Source organism: Panicum virgatum, chromosome 5K (genome assembly GCF_016808335.1).
Source record: "Panicum virgatum strain AP13 chromosome 5K, P.virgatum_v5, whole genome shotgun sequence".
In the NCBI taxonomy this organism is placed as follows: domain Eukaryota; kingdom Viridiplantae; phylum Streptophyta; class Magnoliopsida; order Poales; family Poaceae; genus Panicum; species Panicum virgatum.
Genome location: NC_053140.1, coordinates 62,254,148 through 62,276,053, shown reverse-complemented (window position 1 = coordinate 62,276,053; position 21,906 = coordinate 62,254,148). Strand labels below are relative to the sequence as shown.

General features: G+C 53.3%; 1 protein-coding gene and 1 pseudogene across 1 annotated transcript; both read right to left on the bottom strand.

Annotated features, from left to right (window-relative positions):
* Window positions 1–238: 238 nt before the first annotated feature.
* Window positions 239–1,427, bottom strand: LOC120709398 (tetraspanin-6-like). The gene is made up of 2 exons (XM_039995035.1): window positions 532–1,427; window positions 239–439 (listed from the first exon to the last, which is right to left on the bottom strand). The coding sequence occupies exons 1-2, from the start codon at window positions 1,386–1,388 to the stop codon at window positions 400–402; spliced, it is 897 nt and encodes a 298-aa protein (XP_039850969.1). The 5' UTR covers window positions 1,389–1,427; the 3' UTR covers window positions 239–399.
* Window positions 1,428–2,104: 677 nt separating this feature from the next.
* LOC120709397 lies at window positions 2,105–3,714 on the bottom strand (annotated as a pseudogene).
* Window positions 3,715–21,906: the final 18,192 nt, after the last annotated feature.

Sequence of the window (21,906 nt, the reverse complement as noted above, 5' to 3'; positions counted from 1 at the left end):
AGTGAGGGTAAGTTTTTTGGATCCTTTTATATTTATATATATATATATATATATATATATATATATATATATATATATATATATATTGATTGATACATGTGCGGTAGCTGGAAAAACTTCTGATCTGATTAGTTAAATTGATTTGTACCTAATGGTCAAAGGTGTTTGGAGAGGTTCGGTATGTTCCTTATGCATTTCTCTCCATATGTGTGTAGGACTATAACAAGAATATGGTATTGGTGCCATGGTGACGGTTTTTTTTAACACGTGCGGCGCACGTACACTCTACTAGTGTATATAGGAATGCGTGCATTGAGAAAAAAAAAGGGCTTGCTGCTGAAACCTCAACTATATATATTAATATACTCCTACTATCATTAGATATGATGCCCTCCCTAACTAATACAGCTGCTCTCTTTGGCCATTCCACCACCGTGACCTGCGGCAACAAGATGACAAAAGCAAAATTAAATGCTCATTCGTTCATGCAGGCATGTTGTAATTAAGCAATGCAAGGTAGTACTAGCGTACCAGAAGTAATCCCATCGTGGATTCATATTTGACATGCGGTTGGTGGGGTACTCGGCACGGCGGGCATTGCGGAAAGCACAGCAGCCACAGGAGTAGACGGTGATGAGCACAACGAGGACGATGGCGTTGAGGATGGTGATGTTGTGCCAGCCTCGCCGCACCTGCTCCAGCACTCCGGCCTTGCACGAGTCGCACTGGTAGCACAGGATGCCGGGGGCGTTGTTCCACCGGTAGCAGTCCTCCTCGTCCTGCGCCTGCGCCTCCACGGGCACGCCGCCTTGGTCGTACGTGCAAGACGTCGGTGGCTTGCAGCACCCCGACTGTATTGGCGTCAGGCTATGCTGCCGGTAATCCATGGGCGTCCAAGCCGCGATCCTGGGGCACGCCCCGGACCCGACCACGCATGCCAGCGCCGGCCGCCAGTAGCGGTCGACCTGGACGCGCTTCTGCAGCCAGGCCGAGTAATCTCTGATCCGGAACTCCTGGTAGGGCCTGCCAGGCACTTGCCTGCCGCCGCCGCCCGCCGTGACGGCCATGCCGAAGACGGTGATCCCCAGCAGGGCGACGACGAGCAGCAGCATGGCCAGGAGGTACAGCCACAGCGCCCATGTCACATGGTAGCAGGCGCCGATGAAGCCGGCTAGGGAGACGAGGAGGACGATGAATCCGATGGCCAGGAGCGGCGCCTGCAGCGCGGATTCGCACGTCGCCGCCGAGCCGTGCGCCAGCCACAGCCCTGCGCCGATGATGGGGATGGAGGCAAGGAGCGTCACCAGGTTGAGGTACCCGATGACTGTGTTGCTCATCAGGCGGTATGGGTATGGGTGCGAGTGCGAGTGCGAGTGCATTATTGTCATCACCTGCTGCTGCTGCTGCTGCTAACTAACTAGAGAGTGGAGTACTTGCTGCTTCTTATATAAATATCGTGCTAATTGATCCTATGGAGCTAGCTAGCTAGCTGTTGCTGGCCTGGATCATATGCTTTAGGCCTTGTTTAGTTTGTGAAAAAAATTAGGTTTTGATACTGTAGCACTTTCATTGTTATTTGATAATTAATATCTAATTATAGACTAATTAGATTTAAAAGATTCGTCTCGTACTAATCGGTTAGATTATGTCACTAGTTATTTTTTTCAACTAAATTTAGTGCTCCATGCATATGTCTAAAAAATTAGATTTTTTTTGGAAACGGGCCTTAGTTCTTTTCCGCTGGCGTGAACCCCGGGCTTCTCTGCTATCTATAGTGCTGTGTGTGCATATGAGCTGGAAATCGATCTAGCAAGACAGCTTTTCCCAGCCAGCCAAAATCTCACTTTAATTAGTAGTTTTGCATGCATGCATGATTCTGAAAACACACATGCAATCCTTTAATTAACTAATTGATTCTTAATCATTAAGGAATGCAACTGGATGGGATCAGGATCTGGGTTAAGAAAGAGGCAATGGGCCCCCGGCAGAGGCTTCTTTTTCATTGCTTTTTCTTTTGGGATGGAGAAGCTTTTTCAGCTGAGCAAAGCTAAAGGTCAGCATTTTTCTTTTTCTTTTTTTTGAACGAACATTGTCAGCATTTCTACCGCATCGATCGCAAATTATATTGTTGCATCAGAATTCAGGAGCAGATGAGCGCATGCATGCGTACTGATCCAATCCAATTAAGCAATATATATAACACCCATCCGCTGCCAATCTACTGCTACCTCTCTACCCACTATATACGATACGATCATCTACTATACTGGATCATCCGCTGCTGCTTGCTGCTGGTGCCGCCGATGATGAGACGATCGAGGCCGCCGCCGCCTCGGCGAGGTACTCGAGCGTGACGGCCGCGTCGCTCATGAGCGGGCGAGCGGACGCTTCGTCCTGCAGGCACATGGCGGCCACGGCCACGGCCTGCTTGAGGTCCCTCTCCGGGAAGTCCCCTCGCATCGCAGGAGCGGGTCGGCGAGCTCGCGGTACCTCTTGCCGTCCCGGACCATAGGCCGGGCCCAGGCCACCAGCAGCTGCTCGGCGGGGGGCCTGGAGGAGTCGACGGCGCGCCGCCCGGTGACGAGCTCCAGCAGCAGCACGCCGAAGCTGTACACGTCGGTCTTGACGGTGAGGTTGCCGGCGCGCACGTACTCGGGCGCGCAGTAGCCGTAGGTGCCCATCACGCGCGGGGAGCGGTCGCCGACGGGGCCCAGCTTGGCGAGCCCGAAGTCGGAGAGCTTGGGGCAGAGGGCGTCGTCGAGGAGAACGTTGGAGGACTTGAGGTCGCGGTAGATCACGGGCGGGTTGGCCGTCTCGTGCAGGTACTCGAGGCCCCGGGCGGCGCCCAGCGCCACGCGCATGCGCGTCTCCCAGCTCAGCGGCGCCCGCTGCGCCGGCTCGCCCTCGCCGGCGGCGGGGAGCAGCAGGTGGTCCGCCAGCGACCCCAGCGCCATGTACTCGTACACCAGCAGCCGCTGCTCGCCGTCGGCGCAGTAGCCCACCAGGTTCACCAGGTTGGGGTGGTGCAGCAGGCTCAGCATCAGCACCTCCACCACGAACTCGCGGTTGCCCTGCGCGCCCTCGCGGTCCAGCTGCTTCACCGCCACCACCTGCCCGTTCTCCAGCCGGCCGCGGTACACGCGCCCGAACCCGCCCTCCCCCAGCAGGCACTCGGCCCGGAAGTTGTCCGTGGCCGCCGCGAGCTCGCCGTAGGTGAAGGCACGCGCCCTGCTGCTGCTGCTGCTCCGCCGATCGGCGATGATGCTCACCACCGCTGCCGCTTGCTGGTTGCGGCCGGACGAGCACGACAACCGCAGGCTACCACCGCGCCTCCTCCTCGACGCCGACGACGGCGATGGCGCCTCCTCCTCACCGGCTGCTGCAGGCTTGAAGCACGCAAAGCAGCCCACCATGATCTATATATCTCGCTCGATCCCCGGTAGTACGTACAGCAATTTAATCATCAAAGCAGATCGATCGAGCCAGCAGCAGGTCCGATCCGTAAAACACTCTCACGATCCATATGCATGCATGCAAGCTAATTATTAAGAACAGGAGCACAAAATGCAAGCACCACCACGTCGATCGATCGATCGATGGAGAACAAGCAATCCAAGAGAAACAAGCTAAGGCATGCATCGACCAAATTAAGCCGCCGCTTACCATGCATGATCTCTTCTTCACTATTACAAGCAAGTAGGAACTATAATTAGTATGCATGAATGTGCCCGGCCCCTTATATATATATATAGGCCCACACTACCGGATTTCGGGGCGAAGCAAACTACATACACGGCGAAGGGGTCGCCGTCAGTGGCCGACGGCGAACCCCCAACAGCAGTCTTTGACACGGCAAAGATCTAGTTTGCCGTGTGCCATCCATCGGGCACGGTCTCTTGCAATATTTTTCATAATTTACAAAGTGATAATAATATTTTAAAATGTCAAATGAGAATAATTAGATCCTTGTGAAATATATTTTCATAATTTACTTATTTGATGTGGTCGATGCTAATACTTTTCTCCATAAATTTGATCAAACTTAGACTATTTTAATTCAAAATAAAACAAAATGCCTTATATTTTAGGACGAAGAGAGTATGTTGCTAAGTGATCCTGTACGTGATGCATTCAAATTATGGCCATTACTCTTAAATTGAGTTTAATTCGACGGTTCTGCCACACTTCAGCCCACATACTTTTGGTGATTCGTACTACCAGCTGGTGAGCGTCATTAAACCGACAAAGAAATTCATCTAGAACAGCCACTGATTAGCCTGTTTGTGCGAGTGCCAACCAATAATACGTTGTTTGAAATGATAATCCCTCCAAGGCAAAAAAAAAATTAAGGATGGCAAAAGTGCAAACCTGACTGTAAAGCTAAGTCTTTGATTGCCACTTGATGGGAAGGGGTGTGCCCCGTCCCATTTTCCGTCGGGATAAGATAACTAACGTTTAGTGGCCACTTGACACGATCCGACTTCTGATCAACAAGATTTAAGGCCGCAATCGAAGCATCACACCACCTCTGGTTATCAGCCATGCGTTGCCCGATCTCACCAGGATGACTAATTGTTGCCTTCAAATTGAAAAACACAAACAAGAGCAAGAAAGAACACAACAAAGGTTGTAGATAACGGATTATGCTTATGAAATGGGGTCTTATAAAGCGATGATGGTGAAACTATTCTTGACAAATTAATCTTTACCTACTTATAAAGAGCGGACCGTTTCTGCGGTATATTGACTTTTGGTCCGTCATGTATCAATGACAGGTGGACCCTCTACCAGTGCATCATGCCGTATCCTCATCGATCAAGGCCTCTGATCGCGCCCCTCCGTGTGTATTTGTCTGGCGTCTCCTTTCCCGGCACCTTGATATAGGCTGCTGTTGTGCGTCGCCAACCCCAATAGCCTTCCCGACTAGGAGACGCCATCGGCGGTGTTGGCGACTACCTCCTTTGCGGTGGCCTGACGGGTGCCGTCTGCCATCCCCCCGGACTGGCGTCAGCGGACGGTGCTGACGCAGGAGGAACCATCCAACTACGACATCGATGGAAGCGCACCCTCCCAGACGAGTAGGGTCGTCTCTGAAGTCTGCCTACCCTGCTCAAAGTACCCGACGGACAGGCACTCGGCTGGACGACAGAATGGCCCTCTACGGATCAGGATGAAGGCTCGACATAGATGCCCATATATCTAGGAATCTTAACTTACTGGCTTTCTTGTAAAACAATCCAAGTAGATCGTCCCTTACTTTTGTAACCCACGACTCCTAGACTAAGGGAACTTGGGGGACCCATAGGAAACACACACATCACATTACCCTCATTCATGCACCTCACAAACTCTAATACAACAACCAAAAAGACATAGGGTATTACGCTATTCTAGTGGCCCGAACCTGTCTAATCCTTGCATCACCACGTAACCATCGACCTCTTGGCTCCGAAATCCTCCACCTGAAATCTACCGCCGGGCATACCTAGTGGACTTGCCGGAAACGCAGAAAGTCCTCAAGAGCCCTCACAGTAGACGCCCTAAGAAGCAGCAATCTCCACCTCCACCCCAGCCCTCACGGCCTCACCGCCAAGGAGAAAGAGAAGAACAAGGAGAACTGGAGAAGGAAGAGGAGCATCACGTTGAGCCCGCACGCTACAACTACACCTTCCAGCCTGAGGATGAAGGGACCCACAACTTCGTGCCGCCGGAGTTGGTTTGGGGTCAAGTGCTGAGCCACCCCTGATGGACCGGGACCGGCTAGTTTCAATATGTTGCTGACGCGTTCGAGGTCGCGCTGCATCATCAGAAGGCCAGCGCCCTGCTGATCGCCTATTTACTCTTGCATCTGCGGACCATATCATACAAGTTACCAATAGTTGGTGGTGTAAAAAATATGTTTTGAGCTGTTTTTTAATACTTAAAAGATTAATTTGCTTCGTGATCAGAGTATCCACGGCAAGAAAAGAGGCCTTTAGTACCGGTCGGGAACCCCCGGTTTGTACCGGTTTCCCGACCGATACCGCCCCATCGGTACTAAACGCACCTGCGTTTAGTACCGGCCGGGCTGACCGGTACAAAAATACGCAGTTTAGTACCGGTTGGTAACACCGGTACTAAACTGCCTCCCACGTCGCAGCTCCTGGCGAGGCAGCTCACTGGTTTGTACCGGATCAATTATGTTTCTCCTGTTACCATTTTAGTTTTAGTTAATTAGTATTCGTATTTCGTATCCATTTGCGTATTTGCATTCGTATCTAGCATTCATATATATTGTTCGTGCAAAACAAAAGCAATTATATATACATATTATATTGATATACACTTTATTAATTACAAGTACTTATACTAGTAATTTGGAGTACAAAAATATTTACAAGTAGCCATAATGATTAGTTTTTTCCGATAAGTATCCAAAAAGGAGAATAATACTAGTCGTCGTCGTCGTCGCCCCTGTGGTTGTTTCTATCAAGTTGACCCACGCTTATCCTTTGATTTGAATAAAATTCTCCTTTTCGATTTATGACCTCATCTTGCAGGAATCCACAGAGTGATTCTTGAATTGCCCTTATTCTTTCCAGTTCGATGAGGTCCTCCTTCATACACCAAATCTGTCAAGTGCAAACACCAAAATTTTCTATTAGTACTTGCATGGAATTAAATCAAAGAAATTGTTATATATTAATATAACACGTACATCGAATTGTTGTTGTGTCATCCTCTTGGTGGAGGAGCAAAAAGACTGTATGTGCTCACATACATGGTAACCACATATGTTGGTTTCTTGCTTCTGTCTGAAACACTATATATAGATGTGGGTTATGAAATATTCATGACATTTAATGAAATCACATTAGATGCGCGATATGTATCCGTACCAGAAAGTCAGATTTGATATAAAGATCAGAAGGCGGTGTCGCGACTCCTATGTGATTACGGATAAACCGAGCCCATGCGCTTTGAAGGATGTCTATCAGAGATTGATACTCTTCTTTTGGTTTCCGCAAGGAGTCAAACACCACAACTCGGGACCGATCGATCTTGATAGAGAGCAAGATCCAGTGGAAGCTATTGAAATTGAAGTGATGAAAAGAAGTTAATTAAAGGACTCACTTAAATTTTTACGATAAATTGAAATGATGTAAAAAGTAAAAGGACTCACTTGAAGTTGTACAACAATAGAATGAATGTGCAAGCATGCTGCCTATCCATGGCCGTGAATATAATATTCGTGGTGCGATTTGGCCATTTGCGTACCGACTCTTCATTTACAACATGTGGATCAATGAAGCCGATGTTGTAGATCCCCTTTTTTCTGCATTCTTGCACATTCATCCTACTCGATTAGAAATACGAGGATGGGATGAGAAACCACAGACTTAGTATAGCTAGAGAGTATAGAAATGAGAGAGGAAACACTTACATGCAGAATGTGTCGGTGTCCCGACCCGGGGGTCCGGATCCCAACGAGTAAATGCTGCGTGTTTCCTCGTCCCAGATGATGATGCAAGAGGCAACACAGTAACGCACGGTTTATCCTGGTTCCGGCCGCGGGGCCGTACGTCCAGCAAAGGGGGTGTGCGAGGGCACTGTATTATCTTGCACCCGGAGCGCTTGTAGTAGGGGATACAAGCGAGGCGAGAGAGGGAGGAAGGCTCCCAAGTCTCTGCTAGGAGTGGAGTCAGTTGAGATGAGTGCTCAGTAGTCCCTGAACGTCCTCTTGGAAGAGAGAAGCCAGAGAGACCCCCTTTCCTAAGGGAGCCCACCTCCTCCTTTTATAGTCACAAGGAGGGGCGGCGTACATGATTGGGGGCATGGAAGTCGTCGCTTTCCCCTGAATCGCGGGGGTACAGTGGTCGGACACTATAGGAAGTACACTGTAGGAAGGCGGCGTGTGTCACAGTCGTCCTAGATATCGTCTTTGGTCCTGCGAAGATCGTGCCGGTCGTCCTGGCAGCTTCTGCAGTCGGCGTGGTCGTTGTTGGTGCATGGTCCTCTGTATACGGTGCGGTGGCATTCGGTGGGCCCTACGGATTAGGGTCCTGGACGCACCAGCGGTAGCGGGGCGCATGGCGGGCCCGGACCCCCTAGTCGGAGTACGAGCGTGCACACTAGGAGGTCCGGGGGACACGTGGCGGTGCCGGGCTCCTCAAGGGGGGAGGTCCGGGGCTCCGTCCGTGTGTGCTGAGCGCCCCTCTCGGAAGGACACGTGACGTCACCAGACCCCTTCCCCAGTGGGAGGCGGATCCGGATGGTCGGTGTTGGCAGAAAAGTAACGGGAGTAGTGCCGAGCCTGTCTTGTTCGTGTCGCAGGTCCCACAGTGCTGCTACAGCATCCGGGATGGCGGAGCGGTGACCGAAGTCAATGGATGGGACCCCGGTCACATCCACTGTGGGAGTGGCGGCCTGACGCCGCCTGTCCTTGGTGTCGTGGCGGAGTGGCCGGCCTTTAATGCCTTCGTACGACGAGCGGTTGGGCGGCGGGGCCGTTTGTCCTTTGTGCCGAGGGGTGGCCTCGAGCGAGGCGGAGATGAGTTACCCGCTCGAGGGTAGATCCGCTACCCTCGAGCGAGGCGGAGACTGTCCAGCGGGGCCGAGGGGGATGCGAACAGGCCGCACGCTGGACTTCTTTGAGTCCTTTCCTTTCTTTCGAATGGGAAGCAGGCCGTGGGCCTTTGTGGGCCTAGTTGCTTTAACAGGTGTTTGCGTTTTTAAAGCGATCTTAGTACCCCGATTAGGGTGTCCCTAGTCGTGGTACCCGACAGTAGCCCCCAAGGCTTTGGTCGAGTCAGGGGATTCGACCAAAGGGTGATTCGGTGATTTCCCCTTTTGACGTGATCAATCGATGCCGCGCACCCGCCAGACGCGCCTGAGCGCCAGCCCGGCGGATGTGACAACACGCCGGTCTGGGTAGTACGCCCGCGGGAGGAGTACTTTGAGGTGCGCACCTCTTTGTTTGTTTGTTTAAAGGACAAGACGTGACCGAGCGCTGAGGGGGGGGCCAGGGTGACGACGGCGCCCGCTGCTCGGCAGCTGGCGCTTTCGTCGCACTGTCCCGTACTCAGGGCCTTGGCCCTGCCTTCCCTAGTTGCCTTGCGGCGCGTCATTCGAGGGCGGTCAGCCTGAGCCAATGCTGTACCGCTTAGCATCCAGGGGCTCAGCCCCGCTTTATTTCGTTCAGTCGTGTCTCGACGCGGTGACCGAGGGCATCCTTTGCTTGTGGATTGCCGCGCCGTCATGGGCGATCCAAACCTCCTCCTTTCGACAGGCTTGAAGCTTGGTGCCTGGCGCAGCTATAAATAGGGGTCGTGGGGTTCCCTTTCCTCTCCAATCTCCCAGCTCTTTCTTCCAGCATTGCCCAACTCTTGTAATGTTTCCTTTGCCTTTTTTGTGACCGGCCCCCATATGGGGTGGCCTGGCTTTTTTAGGCTTTTGGCGCTAGAAGAATGCTTACGAGAGGTAGGGGAAGATCGGAGTGGGCGCGTGCTCCATCCCTCAGGTTAAGTGGGATCAGCAGAAGAGCATTGGGCCCATGGGGTCCTGCTCCTGCGATGTCCCCTAGCCTGAAGGGGGATGGAGACGCCTGACCGTGGCGGTGGCGCCAGGTCTGGCGGCTGTTTTTCGCATCATCCCCCCCCGGTGACAAGGTTGCTCTCAGGGAGACGGTGCGGAGGGCGCTGTCCGCCAGCTCGACCCCCCGCGTGGTCTTCGGTGGAGGAGACGCTAGAAGAAGGCTTGCGAGGAGGGCCCCTCGCTGGTCCCGTGCAGCCTGGGGGCTTCTCCTCGCATCCCTAGCAGCCTCGCTATTGTGTCAGCTAGGGGCTTGGTGCCTTTCTTCGTCGCTCGCTCCTCCCCAAGACAGGGAAAATTGCCACGTAGGTGGCAACGTGTTTTTATCTTTCGACGGCTTTGCGTCGGTAACCCTTTGTAATCTTTATTTGTATTTGAGCAATAAAGTCCCCTTTCTCCTCTACGGGGAGGATTACCGAGGGTATAGGGGTGTACAAAGAGTTACGACCCTCGAATATGTGTGAAGACTTCTCCGTGGGGGCGCGTCAGCGCACCCGCGGGTGTAGCCCCCGAGGCCTTGGAGGAGAGTGTGTGCTCGTCCAAGGGCTATAAACGTTTGTCCCACTGGGTAGCTTTACTGGGGTGGCCGTCCAGCGTCTTTTTCAGCCGGCATCGGCACTCTTTCAGCCGGCCTCGGCATTCTCAGTGCTGGTACAGCGGCCTGGCGTTCAGCTTAGCCATCAGGAGAGCGCACGCCAACAGCGGAGGGTTTGTTTTGACACGTGGAGCTTAACAATTGAAGGTCGTTGACTTATTCGATGGTGCGGTTTGAACCGTGGTGTGCGAGGAGCCCCCGAGCCTAGGCCCGTGTGAAGGCGTTCAGGGGAACCCTCGACTTCAATTACGACCCTCGTCGCCCTTTCACAGGGAGGAGGGGTGAAGCGCACCATGCTACCCATGCCCGGGCCGCGAGCCATGGCTGCTTCAGTGAGCTATTAGCGGGTTGTTCAAGTGGACGTCCGTACCCCGTTCGATAAGGGTCGGCTCGTGGTCCATGGACATGTCTCATAAAGCGCTCGCGAGGGTTCGCTAGGCGGGGCTCGGACCCATTCGGTAGGGTTCGAGGGCGCGATGCTCTCCCTCGATAGGATCCCCCTTCTAGGCACCCTCGACCGGCCTTGAACACTGTGTAGGATGTCTCGAACTTCACGTTTGAGAGTAGCTTGTATGGCACATCCCTGCAGTCCCTAACTCTGGCGATCTGGGGCGCCTGTCGAACCCCTTGAAGGGCCAGGCTTCAAACCCTTGATCAGTAAGGCCTCAGAATGCGATTCCTTCGAGGGTAAAGAGACCCCCGAAGGAATATTCCATCTTGATTCGAAAATGACGCAAGGTCATGAGTCACGCGCACGGGTCTTCCGCTGGTGGTGGGCGACGTGGCCCGATTTGTGCGGTGCGGTGCGGGCGCGCCTTTTCAGGCGACAGCCTCGGGCAAACGAAGTAGCGTAGGCGGCGGCTGATGGATGGGATAGCGCAACAGTCATGCCGCGCCCGCCGGTTACCGTGCCGCATTTATTGCTGCGTGCGCGCGTGAGAGACTCCGCAGTTGTGGGGCCCATCCGTTAGTGATAGCAAAATCTACCGCATTCAATGCTATAGATTTGGGCCGTAGCTGCGGCTGCGCCCGTCATGGTGAATAAAAATGAAGAGAAAGGGGTGTTTTGGGTTCACCTGGCCATTTGCCTCCATCCTGCTTCGCCTTCTCCGCCTCCCCTGCATCCTGAGCCCGCAGCCAAGAGCGGAAGGAGGAAGAGAAAGGAGAGAGAGAGGTAGAAAAAGGGAGAAAGAGCACCTTAGCCATCCCAGAGCCTTCGCTCCCACATTCCCCCTCGGATCGAAGACATGTCAGACATCCAGGAGCCTTTGCCATGGGGGAAGTCCTCCGCCACTGTGGCGGTCCTGGAGCAGTTGGTCGCCGACCGGCTGCTGCCGCGGATCACCGACTCGGGGGCGCCGGCGTGGATTTCCCCGCGTCCGGACGAGACCGAGCCGAAGCCCCCACAAGGCTACGTCGTGAGCTTTGTGCGCCTCCACGAACGAGGCTTCGGCGTCCCTGTCAGCAGGTTCATGAGGGCTTTGTGCGAGTACTACAGAGTGGAGCTGCACAACTTCAGCCCCAACTCCATCTCGCAGGCGGCGGTCTTCGTCGCCGTCTGCGAGGGGTATCTCGGCATCGAAGCCCACTGGGACCTTTGGATCCATCTGTTCCGCGGCGAACTCTTCGTCGAGAACGCTCGGAGCCAACCGAGGCGGTTCGCGCGCGCCGGTGGCCTGACGCTCCACGTCCACCCGACCCGGAGGAATCTTTACATCTCGAGCAAGATGATGACGAACAATGCCGGGTGGAGTCGAGGGTGGTTCTGCCTTCAGAACTACAGGGGCGCGCTCCCGGCATTCACTAACAGAGTTCTCCGGGAGCGACCGCCGAAGTGGGACTGGGGGGTGTCGCCCCCATCACAACAAGCCAAGCTCGAGGGCCTCACCGACGCGCTAGTGCGTCTAGCGAAGAAGGGGATGACGGCAGCGGCCGTCATCGCGAACTTCCACTGGCAGAGGGTTATTCCTCTCGTGGAAAGGGCCCTGCCGATTTTCGAGCTCACCCCTGGGAGCCAGGTGGAGGGCTCGAGGACGTCGAACAAGCTGCTCTCCCGCACCACCGCCGCCCGGAGGGCAAAGTATGCGGTGGCGGAGTTCCCCCAAAATCCCGAGGCTGTTTGGAGGATCAAGATGCGCCCCGAGCTGGGGTACATTTCTCTGGTAAGTTTTGACTTCGAATCCGGCGTGCGTTGTGTAGCCCTCTTTTCCTGACTCCGTCTCGGGCGTGCTTTGCAGGGGTTGAGGAGCGGCATCTCGAAGCCCCCGGTCCCGGAACAACGCCTGATCAATCGCCTCCACACGGAGAAGATGAAAAGGCAGAAGGACGCGGCGGAGGCAAAGGTCGAGAGGAAGAGGAAGAGGAAGGCGAGGCACGACAAGGCGTGCAAGCTCGCTCGCGCGGAGGGGAAGCCGCAGCCCGCCACACCCGAGTCCTCGGAGGAGGACGAGGAGGAGGCCTCGGATGCCGAGGACCATGCTCTAGGGGGCGACGGGGAAGGTGCGGACGCGAGCCGCCCGCCGTTCTACCTGTGGGACAATGACGAGGGGGAGCCGGCGGCGCCGGAAGAGACAAGGGCCGTGGCCTCGGCGCACCCATCCCTCGAGGGGGCTGAGCGGGAGTCGTCGCCTTCGGCAGCTGGTGAGGAGACGCCCGCGCCCGAGGTGCTGATCCGTGGCGACGAGGCTGCAGCTGGCGCGGAGTTGTCCGCGCTGCCAGCCTTGAGTCACCAGGCCGACACGAGGGGGGCGCCCTCGGGGCAGTCTTCGAGGGGTGGCTCGGTGACTCGGGCTCGAAGAAGCACCACGAGGAAGGGGAGCATGAGTGCTCGATATGGGTAAGTAATTTGGATTTCGTTTTTGTTGCGTGTTTGGTGGGTTTCTCGATCCTGTTGTCCTCAACTCGTGTCTCCTGATTTCCAGCCCCGGGGTCGTTCCCAAAGATACGGTGCAGCTTGCCCCGGCCAAGGCTCTCAAGACTGGGGCACGCAGTACGCCGCACACGGCGCCGCAGCTCCTGCCTGCTGTTGATCTCGAGGCGGCGGCCGCGAGGCTACGGGAGGCCATGGCTCGAGGGGCCCAGGCGGCGCAGCAAGCTCAGGCACAGAAGGAGGGCGACGCCAGCCAAAGCGGTGCCGAAGCGGCCGCTCAGGCTGACGACGCCGAGGAGACTGGCCGGGGCGGTGCTGGTGGCGCCGCCCAGGCAGTTATAGAAGTTGAGGCCGGTCAGGGTGACGCGGCCAGCGCCGCCCGACCGGATACGGGAGGAGAAATTGGCGGGGGCGCAGGAGCGCCCTGCCGGCCAAGCAGAGGAGGACACCATCATCCCCGAGCCCCCGAGGGCCGAGGGCGAGGGCGTCGCGGAGGAAGAGAAGGCGCAAGGGGCGCCAGTGGTGGACGGAGCCCCCGTCTCGGGGCCCGCCGAGGCCCGGGACGAGGGTATTGTCGCGGTAGTGCCCGTGCCAACGGCGCAAGGGAGCGTGGCGGCGGTGGTGGAGCTGCCGGACAGCAGCAAGGAGTACGGGGACTCAATGGACATCGACCCCGCTGCTGTAGCAAGCGATGCCGCGCACATCACCGAGTTCGCGTTGGCCAGCGCGGGCATGCTCGAGGCGGGGACGTCCGAGGGGGCCATCTCGGGGCGATCGTCCCGTCCGGGGTCCCCTCGGAGTTCCTCCGCAAGGAGCAAGAGGAGGAGGAAGCCTGGAACGCGCAGATGCGCGTCGGTCGCAAGATCTTGCAAGCCCTCGACCGCACCTTCCAGCTCCACCAGAATGCGGATTACCAGGTCAGCCAGGTAAATTCCCCCCCCCCCAAATTGCTCGGATTCGGTTTAACTTTAACGTGTCTTTACCCACGTCCTTCCTCTTGCAGCAGCGGAGGGACATCTCGCGCGAAAAGAGCACCGAGATGACCCGGATGTACTCCCAGATGAGCCAGCTCGGGCAGCACGACGCCGAGCTGGTGCTCAAGAACATCGACGCCAACACGAAAATGGTGGATCTAGGAGCGCGTCAGCAGGCGCTGGAGAAGGAGCTGGCGCGGGTTACCGATGAGCGGGACGTCCAGAGGGCGGCAGCGGAGCAGAAGGCCCGGGAGGCCGAGGCACAAGCTGCCGAGCTGCAGCGCCTTCGGACGGCGCTCGAGGAAAGAGCTCGGGAGGCTGAGGCGCAGAGCGCCGAGCTGCAGCGCCTCAGCACCACTCTCGAACAGCAGAAGGCCGAGCTTCTCCACAAGGAGGTGGCCGTGGTTGCGCTAACCGGAACCCTTCGGGAATAGGGCGAGGCCTTCGAGGAGAAGGAGGTGGCCCTCCAGAACATGGGGGCTACCCTTAAGGAGAAGGAAGCCTCATTGTCCTCGCTCGAAGAGGCCGCTCGAGCCCAGAGGGAGGAGGCGTAGAGGAACATCACGGGTGAGTACCTTCGAGTTTTCATTGATTTGTTTCTTTTCGTAGCTGACGTTGATTTCCTTTGCTCAGAGCTGAGGCAGAAGGTGGCGGATGAGACCGCGGCGAAGGAAGCGGTGCACACCGCGCTCACGGCGGCACAGATGGAGTTCGCTGAGCTGGAGCAAACCGCCATGAGCATGTGTCAAGAGCTCGAGGGGGAGGGTGCCGTCTCGGGTAGTTCGGTGATCAGCCGCCTGCGCGCGCTAGGCGGTCGGATTGCCGAACACGCCAAGAGCACCTTCCGCCTCGGTGTCCTGCGGGATCTCGCCGTGGCCTCGACGCATTACCTCATGGATCTCCAGAGGGTGTCGTCGGGGTACGTCGTTCCTGATGATGCTGATGCGGACGCCGCGTCGGCCATCATGGATGAAGCCGACGCAGCCGCGGAGGAGTTCACCACCATCCTCGCCGAGAAGCTTGAGGCAGACATCCCTCCCATTGCTGAATTCGACGCCACGGAAGACCCGCAAGGGGGGATGGTAGCCTGTAGGAAAACTGGGCCTCGAAGCCCATGTAAATAGGTTAGTGATTATTGTAGTCGCACTTTGTAATCGTACCTTATGAATATAAGAGATTTATTTTCGTTGAATCGACTGTGTGGCCCATCGAGGCCTTTGTACGTTCGAGCCTATGTTTTTTTACTTTATTTCCATGTTCTTGTATGCGACTTAGACGAACGTCTGCGAGGGATTTTGCGTTCATAAGCAACGTAGGCGTGGGGTGGTGAGGGGGGTGCCGTATCCAGGAGGCGTAGGCGGCCCCGTGACTCGGCCGGCCCCGTACCGTAGTTACTTACGCCTCGCGTCTATTTTTTCCAAGGATACGAGAAGCTTAGGGTCGAGACGGAAATATTTCGAAAAAAACATTGGTGATTTTTGGGGACGCTCGGGGGTTCCCCCCGTAGTAGCCCCCGAGGGAGGCTTGGCTTTGCCGAGGGTAAAGCCAAGCGTACCTCAGTGTTCGTGCGCATCCGAGCCCTCGAGGGTCCGGAAGGTTCCCAAAAATCAATAAGGACTGCTGGTAGCGCGCAGAGTGGAGGAGCGCCACGTCTCGAGCCTCGTCCACTTGGTCCAGCGAGTCTTCGCGAGCCCGTTGGTTTTGTTGCTCTTGGTATGCCTTGAGCCTTGGCGATCCGTACTGATAAGGACACGCCGATGGTGCCCGAAATATGTCCCAATCTTTCACGGCACAAGAAAATTATAGGATGCTGAATTATTTTAGTTTGCACCAAAGATAAGTAGCTGTTCAATACTGAGATGAATATATCGCCCGATAGATCACACACCAGGCAGCCGCAACAATGGATTTCCCTATCTGATCTCAATTATGTAATAATTTTCAGTGTAGAGCCTCTGATTGGTTTATCACGTACTAAATAGGCAGTACTCGATGGGAGTCACGAGACAAAATAGTAACCTCAAATAAAATACTCAATAGCCAAGTAATTTCACTCCTTGATTAGTCGCTAACAGTTGTAGCACGCAATATATGAATATTCCAACTCCAACAATTTAACAGGAACTCAACACGGAATAAACAGATCCGTTTGGCCAATCAGATAATAGCAGTAGCAATATAGCATAAAGGAATTGGCCAGCTTACAGTAGATGATGCAAACCAATCCCTAGATAAATTCTTCCACCCGCAGTCACAACGAACCACGATCAGAAGATGGGGATCCACTAAAGAATCCGGAGCAGCGCACCCAGGAAACAATCCTGATCACGCTCCCAATCTCGATCCAGAAGAATCGGCAAGGTAGATGAGATCGGACGGCGTCTCGCTGTTCGTAGGAGACGTGCCACATCACCTGCCATGGTAAACACAAAAACAGGAACAAACAGTGAAGGTTATCCCTAATAATCTGACTACTCAGGTGGTGGTGCCTCTCAAGGTCACTACTAAAGAGAGCGTCTTACCAAGCCCTTACAAGGTTCTTACCAACACGAGCAGTGGACGGTACAACCGGTGGCCGGTTCGTGATACCTGTGAGGAAGTGGTACCAAGATTGCAAGATCCTCTGGGTGTAATGATCTGAAGATAATATGTGTAGCTATGGGAGGCTCAAAAGTATAAGTATGTGGAACACAATTCAAAATCAGATAGCAATGCTGAAAAAGAACGAGCTGCTACTTTGCATGAAACTAAATCTGAAAATCAGCAAGTTGCTAATTCTGTTTACCCACCTAAAAATGATAAGTCTGCACCTATTTCCAAGACTGATGGGATTAAATTGAAGGGTGGAGTTTTACTTGCTAGAAAATGCGACCTTGCTGAAATCTCTGATGATGATGTTTGTTACACGTTGGTGTGCAAACAAACACTGTTTTCCCTTGATAATGATGTTAGCTCGATACCTCCTAGTTGTCGCTAACCTTTTGCAGGAGTTTGAGGACATTTTTCCAGCTGACATACCTCCCGGACTGCCACCTATGAGGGGAATTGAGCATCAGATCGACTTGATTCCGGGAGCGACTTTGCCTAACCGAGCTGCTTATCGAACCAACCCCGACGAGACTAAGGAAATTCAGCGCCAAGTCCAAGAGCTTTTGGACCGCGGGTATGTACGTAAAAGCCTTAGTCCTTGTGCCGTTCCTGTGCTTTTGGTTCCTAAGAAAGATGGTACTTGGCGTATGTGTGTTGATTGTAGAGCCATAAATAACATTACCATTCGATATCGCCATCCTATTCCTAGACTTGATGATATGCTTGATGAGTTGTGTGGCGCTATAATTTTTACAAAGATTGACTTGCGTAGTGGTTACCACCAAATTAGAATGAAACTTGGAGATGAATGGAAAACAGCTTTTAAGACTAAATTTGGCTTGTATGAGTGGTTAGTAATGCCTTTTGGTTTGACTAATGCACCAAGTACTTTCATGCGATTAATGAATGAAGTTTTAAGAGCTTTTATTGGACGATTTGTGGTGGTTTACTTTGATGATATCTTGATTTACAGCAAGTCTTTGGATGAACATATGGATCACTTACGTGCTGTTTTTAATGCTTTACGTGATGCACGTTTATTTGGTAACCTTGACAAGTGCACCTTTTGCACGGATCGAGTCTCTTTTCTTGGCTATGTTGTTACTCCATAGGGAATTGAGGTGGATGAGACTAAAATTGAAGCCATAAAGAGTTGGCCGGTTCCCCAGACCGTCACACAGGTGAGGAGTTTTCTTGGTCTTGCAGGATTTTATCGCCGCTTTGTCAAAGATTTCAGCACCATTGCTGCGCCACTGCATGAGTTGACAAAGAAGGGTGTGGTGTTCCGTTGGGGAAAGGCACATGAGGAGTCCTTTTGCACTTTGAAGGACAAGCTTACACATGCTCCTTTGCTGCAACTTCCAAATTTCGGTAAGACTTTTGAGCTTGAATGCGATGCTAGTGGAGTTGGCATTGGAGGTGTCTTGATGCAAGAAGGTAAACCCATTGCTTACTTTAGCGAGAAATTGCATGGCCCTATTTTGAATTACTCTACGTATGATAAAGAATTGTATGCACTTGTACGTTCTTTAGAGACGTGGCGTCATTATTTATGGCCTAAGGAATTTGTTATTCACTCCGATCATGAATCGCTTAAGTATCTTCGTTCTCAAAATAATCTGAATCGTAGACATGCTAAGTGGGTTGAATTCATTGAATCTTTTCCTTATATTATCAAACACAAGAAAGGGAAGGATAATGTGATTGCCGATGCTTTGTCTAGACGTTATACTATGCTGTCCCAACTTGATTGTCGGATTTTTGGGCTTGAATCGATTAAAGAACAATATGCGCTAGACCCTGATTTTAATGAGGTGTTGCTGAATTGTAAAGAGGGACGTACATGGAACAAGTTTGTGATAAATGATGGATTTGTGTTTAGAGCTAACCGCATATGCATTCCAGTTGGTTCTATTCGTCTTTTGTTGATGCAGGAAGCGCATGGTGGAGGTTTGATGGGACATTTTGGTGCGAAGAAGACAGAGGATGTTCTGGCCACACACTTCTTTTGGCCAAGGATGAGGAGAGACGTTGAGCGGTTCGTGGCTCGCTGTAATACATGTCAAAAAGCTAAGTCGCGCTTGAACCCACATGGTTTGTATATGCCTCTTCCTATTCCTTCGGTTCCGTGGGCGGATATTTCTATGGACTTTGTTTTGGGATTGCCTCGGACGAAGAGGGGGAGTGATAGCGTTTTTGTTGTGGTCGATCGTTTTTCCAAGATGGCACATTTTATACCTTGTCATAAAACAGATGATGCCATTCATATTGCTAACCTCTTTTTCAAAGAGATTGTTCGCTTGCACGGTATGCCTTCTACTATTGTTTCAGATCGTGATGCAAAATTCTTGAGTCATTTTTGGCGCACGCTATGGAACAAATTGGGGACAAAGTTGCTGTTTTCTACAACATGTCATCCCCAAACTGATGGACAAATAGATGTGGTGAATAGAACATTGTCTACGATGCTGCGAGCAATATTGAAGCAAAATTTGAAGATGTGGGAAGAGTGTTTGCCACATGTGGAGTTTGCATATAATCGGGCGGAACACTCCACCACCAAGGTAAGTCCTTTTCAGGTAGTGTATGGTTTTAACCCTCGTGCTCCCATTGATCTTTTGCCTCTACCTACTACTGAGCGTGTACATAGTGATGCTAAAGAGCGTGCTGATTTTATTTTAAAATTACATGCTTCAACCAAAGAGAACATTGAAAAGATGACTGAGAAATATAGAATTGCTGGTAGTCGAGGTAGAAAGGAAGTTAAACTTGAACCGGGTGATTTAGTTTGGTTGCATTTGAGAAAAGAAAGATTTCCAGATTTGAGAAAGTCTAAATTGATGCCACGTGCTGCTGGACCATATAAAATTTTGGAAAAGATTAATGATAACGCATATAAACTTGAGTTGCCCCCAGAGTTTGGGGTTAGTCCCACTTTTAACATTTCAGATTTGAAGCCATATTTTGGAGAAGAAGATGAGCTTGAGTCGAGGACGACTCCAATTCAAGAGGGGGAGGATGATGAGGACATCACTCCTACGGATACAAACGATACTCCTCAAGATGATATACAAGGTCCTATTACTCGCGCACGTGCTCGACAATTGAACTTACAGGTGAGTTCGTTCCTAAGTAATGTTTATTGTGAATCTGAGAATAGATTGCTACCTAATGACTTAATTGTACTTAGGAACAAAGGAGAGTACCAGCAAGGGTGTGGAGAAGGCCTTGGAGGCGTGGAGGACCAGCAAGGACGTCCGGATCAAGATGGAGGCCCAAACCGATTCGACTTCGTTTCAGTTTCGGACTCCAGGAACAGGCCGCACTAAAACGGACGCCCAGGTTGCATACGGAGTCGGATTTGGGCGCCCAAAGCCATCCATATCAAGTGCGCCCAAATCCGACTCCATATGCAACCTGGGCGTCCGTTTTAGTGCGGCCTGTTCCTGGAGTCCGAAACTGAAACGAAGTCGAATCTGTTTGGGCCTCCATCTTGATCCGGACGTCCTTGCTGGTCCTCCACGCCTCCAAGGCCTTCTCCACACCCTTGCTGGTCCTCTCCTTTGTTCCTAAGTACAATTAAGTCATTAGGTAGCAATCTATTCTCAGATTCACAATAAACATTACTTAGGAACGAACTCACCTGTAAGTTCAATTGTCGAGCACGTGCGCGAGTAATAGGACCTTGTATATCATCTTGAGGAGTGTCGTTTGTATCCGTAGGAGTGATGTCCTCATCACGTACTCCAAGTTAGTGGGGAGTATGGCCTCGGCGCCACAAACGAGGAAGAACGAAGAAAAGCCTGTGGCTCTGCTTGGGGTCGTCCTCAGGCTCCAGTTGACGGAGGGTAGCTCCGTGAGCCACCTCCGGCCGAATTTGTTCAACTTGTTGAAGATCCTTGGCTTCAGTCCTTGGAGGATCATGCCATTGGCACGCTCCACTTGCCCGTTCGTCTGTGGGTGTACCACAGCCGACCAGTCCACACGTATGTGGAAACTGTCGCAGAACACCAAGAACTTCTTGCCTGTGAACTGGGTGCCGTTGTCGGTGATGATCGAGTTCGGGACCCCGAAGCGGAAGACGTTGTCGTTGAAGAATAGAACCGCTTGCTCGGATTTGATCTTGCCGATGGGTCGAGCCTCGATCCACTTGGAGAATTTGTCGACCGCCACCAGCAAGTGTGTGAAGCCCCCGGGCGCCTTCTGCAGTGGACCGACGAGGTCCAGTCCCCACATGGCAAACGGCCATGTGATGAGGATGGTCTGCAGAGCATGGGCCGGGAGGTGTGTTTTTCGAGCGTAGTACTGGCAACCCTCGCAGGTCCGCACGACATCGGTGGCGTCGGCGACCGCGGTGGTCCAATAAAAACCTTGCCGAAACGCGTTACCCACGAGGGTGCGCGGCGCGGCGTGATGGCCACATATGCCGGCGTGGATGTCGCGGATCAGCTCCTTGCCCACGGGGACGGGGATGCATCGCTGCATGACACCCGAGGGACTGCGCTTGTATAGCACGTCGTCGATTAGAACGAAGGACTTGGCCCTAATGGCGAGGCGCCGCGCCTGGGCGCGGTTCGAGGGTAGGATCCCTCGAATCATCCAGTCGAAATACCGGATGCGCCAATCATGCGTAGTGGGGGCCTTGTCGACTTCCATTGCTTCGGCCTCGTCCGCGGAGGTGGTCCCGAAGTCAATGTCCATGGGCTCGACCTCGTCCGCCGGAGGGTTCCCGCCGGGGGACGCGGTGGACGAGAGGCCTGGCTCCGTCGGATCCTTGAATTCGGCGGAGGGCCTGGTGATGTCGCGGGTGAAGATGTTCGGGGGGACGGTGGTCCGTCCCGAAGCTATCTTGGCCAGTTCGTCGGCGTCCTCGTTGTACTTGCGCGGGACATGATTGAGCTCAAGGCCGTCGAATTTGTCTTCGAGGCGGCGCACTGCATTGCAGTACGCCTCCATCTTTGGGTCATGACAGCTAGACTCCTTCATGACTTGATCGACAATGAGTTGAGACTCCCCGCGTACGTCGAGGCGCTTGACGCCGAGTTCGATGGCGATGCGGAGGCCACCGAGGAGGGCCTCGTACTCTGCCATGTTGTTCGAAGCAGGGAAATGCAAGCGTATCACGTACCGCATGTGTTCTCCGAGGGGTGAGATGAAGAGGAGGCCTGCACCGGCGCCGGTTTTCATCACCGACCCGTCGAAGTACATAGTCCAACATTCGCCTTGGATTTGCGATGGGGGTAGCTGAGTGTCCGTCCACTCAGCCACGAAGTCAGCCAAGATTTGGGACTTGATTGCCTTGCGGGGGG

What these genes read in the sequence shown, in the direction of transcription:
- LOC120709398 (XM_039995035.1), bottom strand. Translation starts at nt 1,388, where the DNA reads ATGACAATAATGCACTCGCACTCGCACTCGCACCCATACCCATACCGC. An exon ending in CCACGATGGGATTACTTCTG is followed by an intron (nt 440 to 531) that starts GTACGCTAGTAC and finishes TTGTTGCCGCAG; the next exon opens with GTCACGGTGGTGGAATGGCC.